This window comes from Plectropomus leopardus, chromosome 3 (assembly GCF_008729295.1).
Source record: "Plectropomus leopardus isolate mb chromosome 3, YSFRI_Pleo_2.0, whole genome shotgun sequence".
Classification (NCBI taxonomy): domain Eukaryota; kingdom Metazoa; phylum Chordata; class Actinopteri; order Perciformes; family Serranidae; genus Plectropomus; species Plectropomus leopardus.
Window position 1 is genome coordinate 36,001,634 of NC_056465.1, and position 12,071 is coordinate 36,013,704.

A 12,071-nucleotide genomic window follows, 5' to 3' on the forward strand; every position below is an offset into this window, starting at 1 on the left:
TGCTTCCCCGTGTTTTTAAAAGAGATCAAACCAATTTGCTCAGGTTTCAAATGGTTAAATTACTGCAATCTAGTAGATTTATTGCACCAATACATGTTTTTTTTTGCATCAATTAAATGGTGTAAATGTGAGATTTTTTTGTAGATTGACATGGACTCACTGAATTATCTTTGACATTTTTTTAAGTGACAAAAATACTAAAAATGTATGTAAATTATAGGGTAACACATAATAGCATAAGTCATTTTTATGGCACCTGGCTGCCTAAAAACATGCCAGCTTCATTTGAAAAAAAGAAAAGAAAAAAGTCTAATTTTTTATCTTAATATAATTATAATAAATATAAATTTAGTATTCTGGACATTGTCCCAAGTTTTCGATAATTTTCTAAAAATTCTACCTTCTTTTTTAAAACTAATTTTAGGGCCATTTTCTTCATCAACTTTTACTAATTTCTTGCATTTAGTGGGACACTTCTTGTTGGTTTTTGTCCCCATGTTTTTTTTAAAGAAGATCAAACCAATTTACTGCAGTTTCAAAGGGTTAATTTACTGCAATCTGGTTACTTTTTATGCACCAATTTGTGCCTTTTAACATCAATAAAATGGTGTAAATGCCTTTACTTTTTGTCAGAATAAAGATTCTGCATCTATATATGTGTTTAAATAGTCTATCTATTGTACAGTGTCTTTGAGTGTGTGAAAAGCGCTTTATAAATAAAATGTATTATTATTATTGTTATTTTTATTATATTGTTTAAAAATGGCATATGAATATTGGCTGTAATACAATCCAGCCAAATCCTGAGATCATTTGTTATTCCACGCTGTTATTCTTGGTGGCATTTGCTCTGCGTGCAGCGTGATACCTCCCACAGAGCATTGTTGGACTTGACAGCTCGTGCAATCAACTGGGTCAATAAAAACTCAAGAAGTGCAGTTACATTAATGGAAAGTGAAGATGCTTCAGATTTTGCGTATCTTTGATGCACGGTTACGCTTTCTATCCCCCTTCCTCTCAGCTGTATTCACAACCCTCACACAGTGTAAATAAACAAAGTGGAACACTTTAACAGAGACATGCATATGTATGAGATGTAAAATAATTTGATCCCTTTGAGCGTTTCCTTGTCAGCTCTGAAAAGCAGCACATCAGTGTTTTTTCTTCTTTTTTCTTCTGTGCCTGTGTGTGTTTTCCACAACAAAAGTTTCCTTCCTTCTTGTCACAGGTGCCATCTCATTAGCGGTAAATCACTAAGCTGACATTTATGTTGTACCCAGTCACACAGCATCTTCTCTCTTCACTGGAAGTCTGATATCACAGCAAAGCAGCGCTGTGTTTGTTCAGGAGGGTACGAGAGATTTCACACACGGAAATCATTCTGCATGCTGTTTAGTGCTTGTGATTGAGGTGGTGAAGAGAAAGTGTGTGACAAAAAATGTCTTGTGAGAGCTGTGAATGGTATCTTACATCCTGATATTAGAAGCCACTCAAAATGTAAATATGAGAGAAGCCAAATGTTCAGTTAAAGTTTTTATATCGCAAAGGAGGTTAAGTGCAAATATTATGGAGGATTTGGGGGGTGGGGGGTCAACAAGAAATGGCCCAGAAATTTGTAAAATATTACAAAGAAAGTTACAAGAAAATAAGAAAATTACCTGAAAATTAGCAAAAAAAAAAAAAAAAAAGAAATTATTTTGTCTTTGTTCTGTAACAAAATCTAACAAACAACAATAAACAAAGTATATTAATAAAAGACTTAGAAACAGACATTTGGTGATATCTAAAGGGGTGGTAATATCGAATAATCTAATTATCCCCCCAGATCATTTCCTTGTCACATTTTATTTTATTTTATTTTTATTTTAAGCTTACAGGACACGTTTTTTTTTTTTTTTTGCTAATTGTGTTTTTCTCATGTTTTTGAAAGATATCAAAACAGTTTTTCTCTGGTTTTAGCGGTTTAAATGCTATTGAAAGGCATCTGAATGCAGTGCAAGAAAACTATGTTATTGTTCCAGGTGTTAAAGGGTTAATTTATTTTGAGCAAACACATCTGCCAAATAAATGTAACGTAAGCCAGGCAAGTGCTTCCCTCTCCCTAAAGCCAAACATAACGTCAACAAAATTCCTAAATTACCTAATCCATAACAATATGTAGAACATAGAAACTGGTTTGTTGTGATTTACTTTCGGCCATCTGAGTATTTTAAAGCGCGACAGTTTAACGGGAACAGACGCTGTTCCAGAAGATAATACATTATTATCACATCATATGATGATGATAAATGAGACAAGAGAGAAGCACTTTGTTTTAAAAGCATGACATTTTTTTTACACTTTGAAATTTGCCAAACTTTGGCCTTGGAACTTTTGCTGCAGGTCACCTTCACCTTATGTCAAGTTTCTGCTCGATTTCATACTGTTTTGCTGAGTGCTGCCCTCTGTTGTTGGAGCTGCGGTTAAGGTGACTTTAGGTATGAGGTCTCAACTTTTAGAGAGGGAAACAGACAATCAATCAATGATATAGATCTAAATAAATCCTGCAGGTATTGTTTCATAAGGTCTAATCATTAAAAGATCATTGGCAGTTTTTCCTTCTTCAATGCTAATTATCAAGTGCTCACAAATTTAAAAAAAAAAAAACAGAAAAAAGAAAAAGGAAAATATGAAAAATGTCAGAAAAAAGGAAAATAGCAAAAGAAAAGGAGAAAATGAAAAAAAGAAAATATGAAAAAGGACAGCAAAATAAAAAAAGAAAAAATGATATAAAGGGCAAAAATATTTTTTTTAAAAATGGAAATAAAAAGGTAAAAATATATAGAAAATGAAATAAATAATAATAATATTTATTATTATAACAGAAAAAGAAAAAAAATTCCCCAGTGTCTTCAAATCCTTGAAACGCCCCTGTCACACAGTCATGCATATTTAACTTTGGACTAAGATGTAAATGTTAAGTAAGCAGGACCTCCTGGCCTCCTCGCAGGGACCCCCGAGGAGCCCGTGCTCCCCGCTTTGAGCAGCTCTGCAGCGGCCCGTCTCTGTCCGGGCTCAGCCTCCTCCCTGCAGCCCCGCCTCCACATGAAGCCCCGAGTAAAACGGCAGAGATAGATAGTAAACTGCCGAAAACTGTGCGCGACACGCAGCGACGCTTTACCCGCACTTTGGTTTAATATCACGTCAGCTTCGTCCGCCGCCGGTTTCCCCAAAATAACAGTGTCATGGTGTGAATGTCCCGCCGAGAGAAGAGCGACTTTAATATCCGCGTCCATCCGCCGGAGCGACTTTCACTTCTTCCAAGTTTACTTGGACTTTTTCTGGAGACGCTGCAGGGTACGTTTCCAACAACTCTTTAACTTTCAGCTTGTTTCCGCAGCAGCTCGGTTTATCAGAAGTCACTGTGCTCGCTGTGAGTGAATGATGTCAAAAATAATCTTTTCCAGTCCGCTGTGTTTACTTAAAGCGCCCAGAAATCAGCTGAACATCTGTCTCTTGACATGCAGCTCTCCTCGCTTTTCCTCCGTGAGGACAACTTACAGGCTGTGAGCGAAGTCAACAGTTAGCATGTTGGTTTCAACTCTTCCAATGTTTGTGGTTGTTAGAAAACAGGAAATAATCGGGAAACGCAGGTAAACAGAGAAGAGAGCCTTCAGACAGAGGACAGCATGCTCTCTCAGTCCTGTTATGAGGGATGAAACGCGGCTGACAGATAATTATTGTAAATTACAGCAGGACGAGTCAAGAAAAGAAACGAAAACTCGTTTATTTGCACATGACAATGGAAACTGTCTACTATTAGTGTGGAGGTGGATTTCTCTGCATTTACAACTTGTGAGGGACTGTTCTTTATTTATTAGAGGAGGGATGGCTGAGGTGTGACATCGTTTTTTTTGATCCAACAATAATGTCTGTTTTTACAGTTTCTTGCTATGATCAATTGTGTAATTTTGCTGATTTTTAGAGTTAAAAATCACCAACATCATTTTAAAGGAAAAAAATGGCCAATATATATATATTTTTTAAAAATCGCCAACATTTTTTTAAAAGAAAAAAATGCCAAAATAAAAAATACATTTTTAAAGAAAAAAAAATCATATTTCTTTTAAAAGAAAAAATTCACCCCAAAAAATTAAAAAATCTCCACACTTCTTTTGAGAGCCTGCTTGAAAGGCACATTTTCTTTAAGAACTGGCAGTAAAATAAATACAAAATACAGCCATTTAAAGCTGAACGTCACTTCCCTATAAGCCAAAATAACAAACATAAGTCCCTCCTCAGTCCTGAGAGATGATTCGGTATGCCTCCCCCTTTTTTTGTACCACTGCCTCCCCTCTCATAAATAAATAACAGTCCCTACTAATGTCAGTCAGTGTTGCTGTGTCTGAGGATAAGGTTGGTAATTGTTTTGAACTTGTTTCATTTTGGATTGAACACATTAGATTTCGATGGATCCTGGAGAGAGTAGATGAATTTAGTCAATTAGCATGTGTGTGATGTGTTACACTAAGATGTTGGCTCTAACTTTCAGTTATTGATGCATGTTTACTGAATATTTATCAAGTCTGTGAGTCCAGTCCAGGGATATTTGGGTAGAAACATTTGAATGCTGCAATAAAAAACAAAAACAATAAAAAAGCTCAAGGGGATGTTCTCAAATATCTTATTTTGGCCCCCAAACAGTCTGAAATCCAAAGATATGGATGCAAATACCTTTATTGACATTGTAGATGTACAAGATTCATTGTGCTGTTCCAAACTATGTAAGAAAACTAAAATATAAGCTTGAAAATCTCATATAACCATTGAGTAAAAGGATAAATAGGCATGCAAAGAGAATAAGATGTGTGTTTGATGTGTGTGCGTGGGTCAAAGTCTTGCTCTGGATGTGAGATTGAGCAGATGAGACTTCAGATGTGTGCTTCATTAACAGTCTGATTACCTTAGAATGCAATTTGCAACGATGCAAAACAGATAAAGCAACATGTGGTCACATTAGAGAGGCCAAAACAAGTGTTTGTCATTTTTGCTACAAAAATGAGTGCAAGGATTGAATGATTCTGAAAATAGCTGCATCTAATCAACTTATTGTGTCAGCTCTACTTTAACATGCTTCCACAGAAAACTCCCAACCATGACTGCTGCAAACTAGACTCATCACTTGTTTTATTGTCATTTTTAGTACAAAAAGGAATGCAAGGATAAAAATGATACTGAAAACAGCTGCATCTAATCAACTTATTGTGTCAGCTCTACTTTTGGATATTGGATATCAGTGCTTCCACATAAAAGTCACATGCATGACATCTGCAAACTGGATTTATTACTTGTCACATACAGCGTGTATCTTTGGTGTGTGTGTGCATGTGTGCTCTGGATGAATGAGAATGTGCATAAGTGACTTTTAGGCAGTGCTCTTTATTAACAGTCTAATTGCCTTGTTATTCATTTTGCAGTGATGCAAACCAGAGAAAAGAAAATCTTGGTTGTTTTTGCTGATAAAAAAACTGACTGCAATAAGTAAATGATCCTGAAAATAATTGAACGTTTATTTTCCCTTAATTGACTCACTGTTTTATTTAAGACTGATACTTAAAAGTCACATGCTCGAAGTGCAAACTGGACTTTCCTCTCATATATGTGTCGAGCGTCTGTCTGCATGGTGACTCCGTTGGCTAAGGCGCACATCATGTGCAGGTGTCACAGTGTAAACTCCGTCCAGGATGTCGCACCACACGGTGTGTCTGTGTGCTGAAGTGTGTGGGCACAGGGTCTGTAGCTCTGTTCGAAACAACGCTGTGATGAAGACCTGAAATCAGACAGACCGGTGTTTTTGTGATGATACTGGTGCGGGAGGTTTTGTGGTTTTTCAGTTGTGAACCTATAAGAAAAGAGTTAATTTAAGGTGCATTAAACAGGTCAGAGGACCACATGAACATCTGCTATATGATGCAGATGGCTGTCAGATTAGTAAGACTTAGTATCTTACTCATGGACCACAAGATGTGTAACACACACACACACACACACACACCTCAGCCTTTTGTGTCGCTGCTCTCTTCACTCGCAGCTTTGTGATTATGGGAACATAGTGTATGCCCCCTTTTTTCCTGTAACTGCAGTGTTTGCATACATGATGACACAGATATAAGCCAGGTCTTTAACATCGGAGTGACCACAAGAATGCAGCTTGGTTTCGGTAATGTGCGCTGCGTTCAGTCTGGGGTCTGCGTGTTCTGATGCACTTTCCAGATCTTTGGGTGAAATAGTTGCTCGGCTTAGACGGTCAGGGTTGAAGGGAAGTCACATGAGGTGATTTAAGTTGTTGCTGCAACAGAACCTGCAGCACCGTGGCACAGAGTGAAACCTGAACACTCAACCAAAAACAAGCTAGAAAAGAGTTGCTGTCCAACTCTAACAGTTCAAATCTTTTCAGAATCCTGCAATATTTTAATAAAATAGGAACTTCTTTTCACATCAGGTCTTTACATCTTTAACACACGGAGCTTTCTTTCTTTCTTTCCGTCCTCTGCTTCCCTTTGATTTAGTTTTTGCCTCACAGAAGGTATTGCAACACAGTTTACCTCGGTTGAGTCAGAGAGGAGATGAAGGTCACGGAGAGGCATAAATCAAACGAAGGGCACCGGCTCTCCTTGACTTACTGAAAGTGTAATATTTGTCATGATCTTCCAAAATGACTTCCCAGCCCCTGCAGCTGCTGCACACTGAAAGGCCCTTTTGTCCTGTGCAGGCTGCGTGCACTGCAGAGCGATGCACCTCAGAAACTTTATGCATCACTTCCCTTACACCCTCTACACTTCACCACAAGTCAGATAAATGCACATCTGTTTCTTCCACGCGGTACTGTACTACTCCGCCTTTAAAAGCGTGAGCGGGTGCAATTCCTGTCACAGCATCTTTTAACATGTGGTTTTGACATTCGACTCGAGTTACAGTTACAGTTTTGTTGTCTTAAGAATCTTATGTCACTCAGTGAAGAAGTTTGCATAACACTTTCACTGGACCACATCTTTACAAAAAAAATGTTTTGGTTGTGGCTGCAGAGCGTGCTCTGTAACTTTCTAGAACTAGTCAGAGCATAAAACACACATTTAAAGTGATTCAGCAGAATACATTTGTATTGATTCACTGATTCAGTAATCCCCTTTTACAACTAGATTCAGAATTTTACAAAACATGGGACTAGATTTTGTCAATGGTGAAGCGCTTGCATTATTTAAAGGGATAGTTCACCCAAAAATGAAAATTCAGTCATCATCTACTCAGCTGGGTGAAGTTTTTTAGTCCACAAAACACTGCCGGAGTTTCACGGGGAAAAGGCGTTGCACTCATCTCCCAAATGATTGAAGCAAATGGTGACCAGAGTTTAAACATTAAAAAAATACATAATAAAACCACAAAATGTTACCATACTGCTCTTCCAAAGTAATCCAAGTGTCCTGAAGCCCTGACATGCCGAGTTGTTTTGAAAAATGTCACTGATATCATCATGTTTTTAGCCTTGTCGTAGCCTGTAGCTTCAAGTGTTCGAGCTGCATTCAAGTATACCCGCTCACGCAAGACCAAACGATGAAAGCTCGCGATGTCTGTGTTGATTTGGGTGTGGTTATCCCCGATCCATATCACGTAATATGGATAAAGCCAATAAAAAATTCAAAGTTGGGTGTAACATGCCAAATTGAAATCCATCAACACTCTTTTCAGTAGGGTGCGTTCGGAAACCGTTGGTAAGTTCGGAGCGTTGTTGGAACGTACTTTTCAGTTATCCAGAGCACCGCGCAGTGTTAGAGCGATCTGGGCGCTCTGTCTCGGGAGAATGAGCAGCACAGCGCCGAACAGAGTGAATGTGTAATGAACTTAACTGTTCGTTAATTCATAGAGTTACAGAACGCTCCGTCTTTTCAAACAAGTGCTCTCTCGTTTTAGTGCAGAGCGTCAGATTGGATTTACGGACGCAGCCGGAGTCAGAGGGCTAGAACAGACAGAGCCGTACCACGCCGACTCTGATTTGCTCCATGGCTGTCGTCATGGAGACAAGAGACAATTGACAGAGGTGGGATCCAAAGAGCTGTCAATCAAAACATGACCTGCCCACACAGTCTGGAGAAATGCTTTTATCCTCAAAATGAGCCGTTTTAACTCGGTTTTCTAGCAGTTAGGAACATTTCTTTTCACTCAGATTTTTTGTAGATACTTAATAAGAGACTCAACTTTGATATGATATGTGCGTATTTCAAGCCAAGTTTCCAGAGGCTTTATGGTATTTTGCCATTTTGGCCACTTTTTGCAGTGTTTGCGGTTAGATTACTGAAGTTAAATCTTTAGGTGAGGTCATGCTGATTAGCTTGGTGGTACTAAGCTGCTTACTCAAGACCCCAGTGGAGCATTTAGTGTTTCCTGGCGCTCTCAATTAAAGTGCGTTGATAACTTGTGGCATATTCCAAAGTGTTTCACACCCAGCGAGCCAATCGGCCGTCCCACACTCCTCACACACACTCCGGCCAACCGTGGTGCACGGGAAGGTGTGTGCAGCACGGTCCTTTGAAGCATGCATGACCCCCAATTAACCCTCCTGGATTAATCCGCCGGTCTCCAAACTGCTGTTTCTCTTGTCTCATCTCATCACTGCCACGGGGTTCATTAAGCAGAGCTCGGTCCCCTGCTGTTTGTCCACACTCAGCGCATGCATCTGGTTGACTTTCTCTACTTTTGTTCACTTTGCAGCTGGAGTTTGACGCTGACTTCCTGCAGACTGCTTTGTAGAAAGGGAAATCTTTGTGAGAAGGCCTGCTCATCCACCGTCCTCATACTGGAAGCTACAGGATGGCGAGAAGTTTCCCCGTTCCCTTGTTACTTCTTGCAGTATGCTGCCTGGCATCTGCAGGTAAGTTCCTCTCGCTGCCGAGCTACATGTGAAACTAATCCGGTTATCCGGTACACACCCATACGAATCATTAAATTCTCATGGCAGGAGCCAAAGTCAAACGCATGCAACTAAAAGATATTGACTCTGCACCAAGCCTTGCAGCTCTGTGTTGAGAGACAGCCACAATTTTGCCCATACTCGGGGATTTTCCACTGTTTCTCCCAGCATGCCTTTCTAGACAGTGCTTGTCAGAGTCATGAGTAAGACGGATTTACATTTAAGAAAGTGCTGACAAGTTCAATCTCAGAATACAAACACTGAGCAGGTCGACATGCATCTGTCAGGTTGATTGGAATGAGCCTCCAATGTGCCAAAAAAATGTAATTTACAGCCGTTAAACTGGCAAAGCAAAGACAGAGAAAATAACCAAGTGAGCTGCTACAAAGGTGAAAAACCAGGGGACCCCAGATCCTTAAAAAAATCTTAAAAATAAGACCTTAATTGGTATTAAAATGTCTTAAAAATTTTTTTTGCCAAGTCATAAAAAATGCTCAGACATGAGAAATAGGATTTTATTCTTTTTTTTTTTCTGACGTTGTATTTTAACATTTCAAAGTAACTGGTAACATGTTCTGTTTTTTTTTTTATATTTTTTATTAAAGTATTTTAAATTTGTATGTAATATCTGCCACATTCATCACACATTATTGCCACCTAAAAAATTCTTGGGTTGCAATATTTGGGAAATATTGTCCCTAACCCCAGTAATTATTATCAGTTCATGTTTCCCTTTTTTCACTTTTGGTTGTTGTAAAATTGTTTTTGAATTTCATTCTAAGTGTAATTTAATAAAATCTTAAAATGACTTAAATCCAACCTGCCTCAAGCTGTAGGACCCCTGATATCAACTCATGCAATAAAATATATATAATATATTCAAATATTCAATAAATGGTCTCCGTAACTTAAAGAGGCCATGAGAGAATTTGACTTTTTCCAAACTAAAAAAAAAAGAAACATGACTCAGCCAAGAAAGCAATAACCTTTTTCTGGCTAACAGCGTTGTAAGAGCAGTAATATCTCCATATCTGCGTGTGTATTGTCCGGGTTCTCCATCTTCTTTAGCTCGTCTTGTTTCTGTGCATTTATGAGATTGTTTGTGGCTGCAGGAGACGGTGACAGAGTCAGGATAAATGATACACGGAGTGATCTAATCCAATAATAATCCTCGTAAAAATCAGCGTCAAAATTGTTGTTCTTATGTTGATTAATACCATTAAATGATGATCCAGCCCACTTGATTATGGTTTTTAAAATTGCGGCCTCTAACACCTGGTATCGACGATTAGACACCTGGAAACATCCCGTGCCACACAGGCAGTGAGGTCGTCCGCAGGCACAGTGGTGCTCTGAGCGAAAGGTTAACGTCACCAAACTGGCAAGATCCCATTTTATTTATCTCAGTTTACACAAACACAGTGAACATTTACTAGTTAGCACCAAACACCAAACTTAGTCCTAATTCAATACTATTCCAGTACCTTGTATTCAGGATTTTGAGTAAGTAGAAAAGTAGAAAAGATCCTACTTAAAAACATTAGTTTTTTAGTGTACTGTGGATGTAGCTCTCATTATTTTCCCACAGTGAAATTCAAAGGAAATTGAGGTTTCACTCATAGCTGCAAAGAAATGTAATGAATTGTGGATAGTGGTGAGACAACTCCATAAAAATCTCATAAAATAAGATATTAAATACTTGGAAAGCTATTTTGTGGAGCATTATAAAGTTGCAGTTTGATTAAAATCCAAAACTGCACATATTGTATCATTTTCTCTTGGCACAAAACTGTACAGTATGTAGATTTTTCCAATATGATAACTCCTTAAATCAGTTCTCTATGGAGATTAGTATATAACGTAGCAGCTGTATACATCAGTATAAAGATGTGGGATGCAAGAAAAGCACAGCTGAATCTAAGGCCTAAAACAATCATCAAGTTGAAATTTTTGAGCTGATGACAGCATGAGATGAAAAAGCAGAGGATCCCCAAAATCATTACAATTCATCCCCCATTCGTCCTGAAGGTCTGTAGTGAATTTAATGGCAATTTAATAGTTGTGGATACATTTCACTCTAAATGAAAAATGTCTGTGATGGAAAAGGATTTTATCAGGATGCACCATCTAGGGACCTTAAATATTTGTACCATATTTTAAGGCAAACCTTGACCAAAAACCACAATAAATATATATCAAGGATTATTGTTTTAAGATAAGTGCACACTAATTTTACGTTTGGGATAATAATAGAAACACATAATCTCAGACAAATTCATTGTGTCTGTCAAACTGCCAATCAGATACAGTAGCCAGTTCCTGGCAGCCACTCTGTATTTGCCCATTTTAATCTACAAAAATATGAATTTGGAGGCTCATGCGCACCTTCAAGAGGAGGAACATGTCCATAGATCTGAGAGAATCCCCATACACTGTCCAAGCACTCGCAAAAGCCTAAACAAATTGACTTACGCAGGTGGTGGAAGTGAAGTGCCTTACTTTTGTGATGTTTAAGTGCCTTATATACGAGATGTAAGTTCAGTGCTTTAAGTATGTGGTGTTAGTGTACTGCCTTACGTACATTATACTTGTTAAGGGCCTAACATACGTGGCGAAAGTGAATTGACTTATGTACGTAATGTAGGTTAAGTGCTTTAAGTACATGTTGTAAGTTAGGTGCCTTATGCACGGGATGTGTATTAAGTACCTTAGGTTCGTAATTTAAGTTAAGTGCCTTACGTACGTGTCTTAAGTTATGTAAGTTAAGTGCTTTATGTACGTGATGAAAATTAAGTGACTTACATGAGTTATGTAAGTTAAGAGCCAAACGTAGATGACTTAAGTGCGTTATGTATGTGATGTTGGTCAAGTGCCTTATGTACTCAGTGTAAATTAAGTGCTTTAGGTGATCTAAGTTAAGCACCTTACGTACAGAATGTGAGTGAAGTCCCTTACATACGTGATCTTAGTTAAGTGCGTAACATAATTAGTCTTTTTTTATACTTTATTTTTAGTGCATAACATAATTTAACGTAAATTAAAATAACTCAGCGTTGACTTTTGGTTCCACACGGGACACAAACAGTGGTGTCCTCGGTCCAAATTGTGTGTTTATGTTAGTTTACGT

At 38.2% G+C, this 12,071-nt stretch overlaps 1 protein-coding gene across 1 annotated transcript in view; it reads left to right on the forward strand.

Annotated features, from left to right (window-relative positions):
• Window positions 1-3,093: 3,093 nt before the first annotated feature.
• tgfbr3 (transforming growth factor, beta receptor III) overlaps window positions 3,094-12,071 on the forward strand; it is a 100,929-nt gene continuing 91,951 nt past the window's right edge. The window contains exons 1-2 of the mRNA XM_042483744.1: window positions 3,094-3,336; window positions 8,746-8,905. Of these exons, the coding sequence (XP_042339678.1) occupies window positions 8,845-8,905 (61 nt within the window). The 5' untranslated portion in view covers window positions 3,094-3,336; window positions 8,746-8,844. The remainder of the gene's footprint in view (window positions 3,337-8,745; window positions 8,906-12,071) is intronic.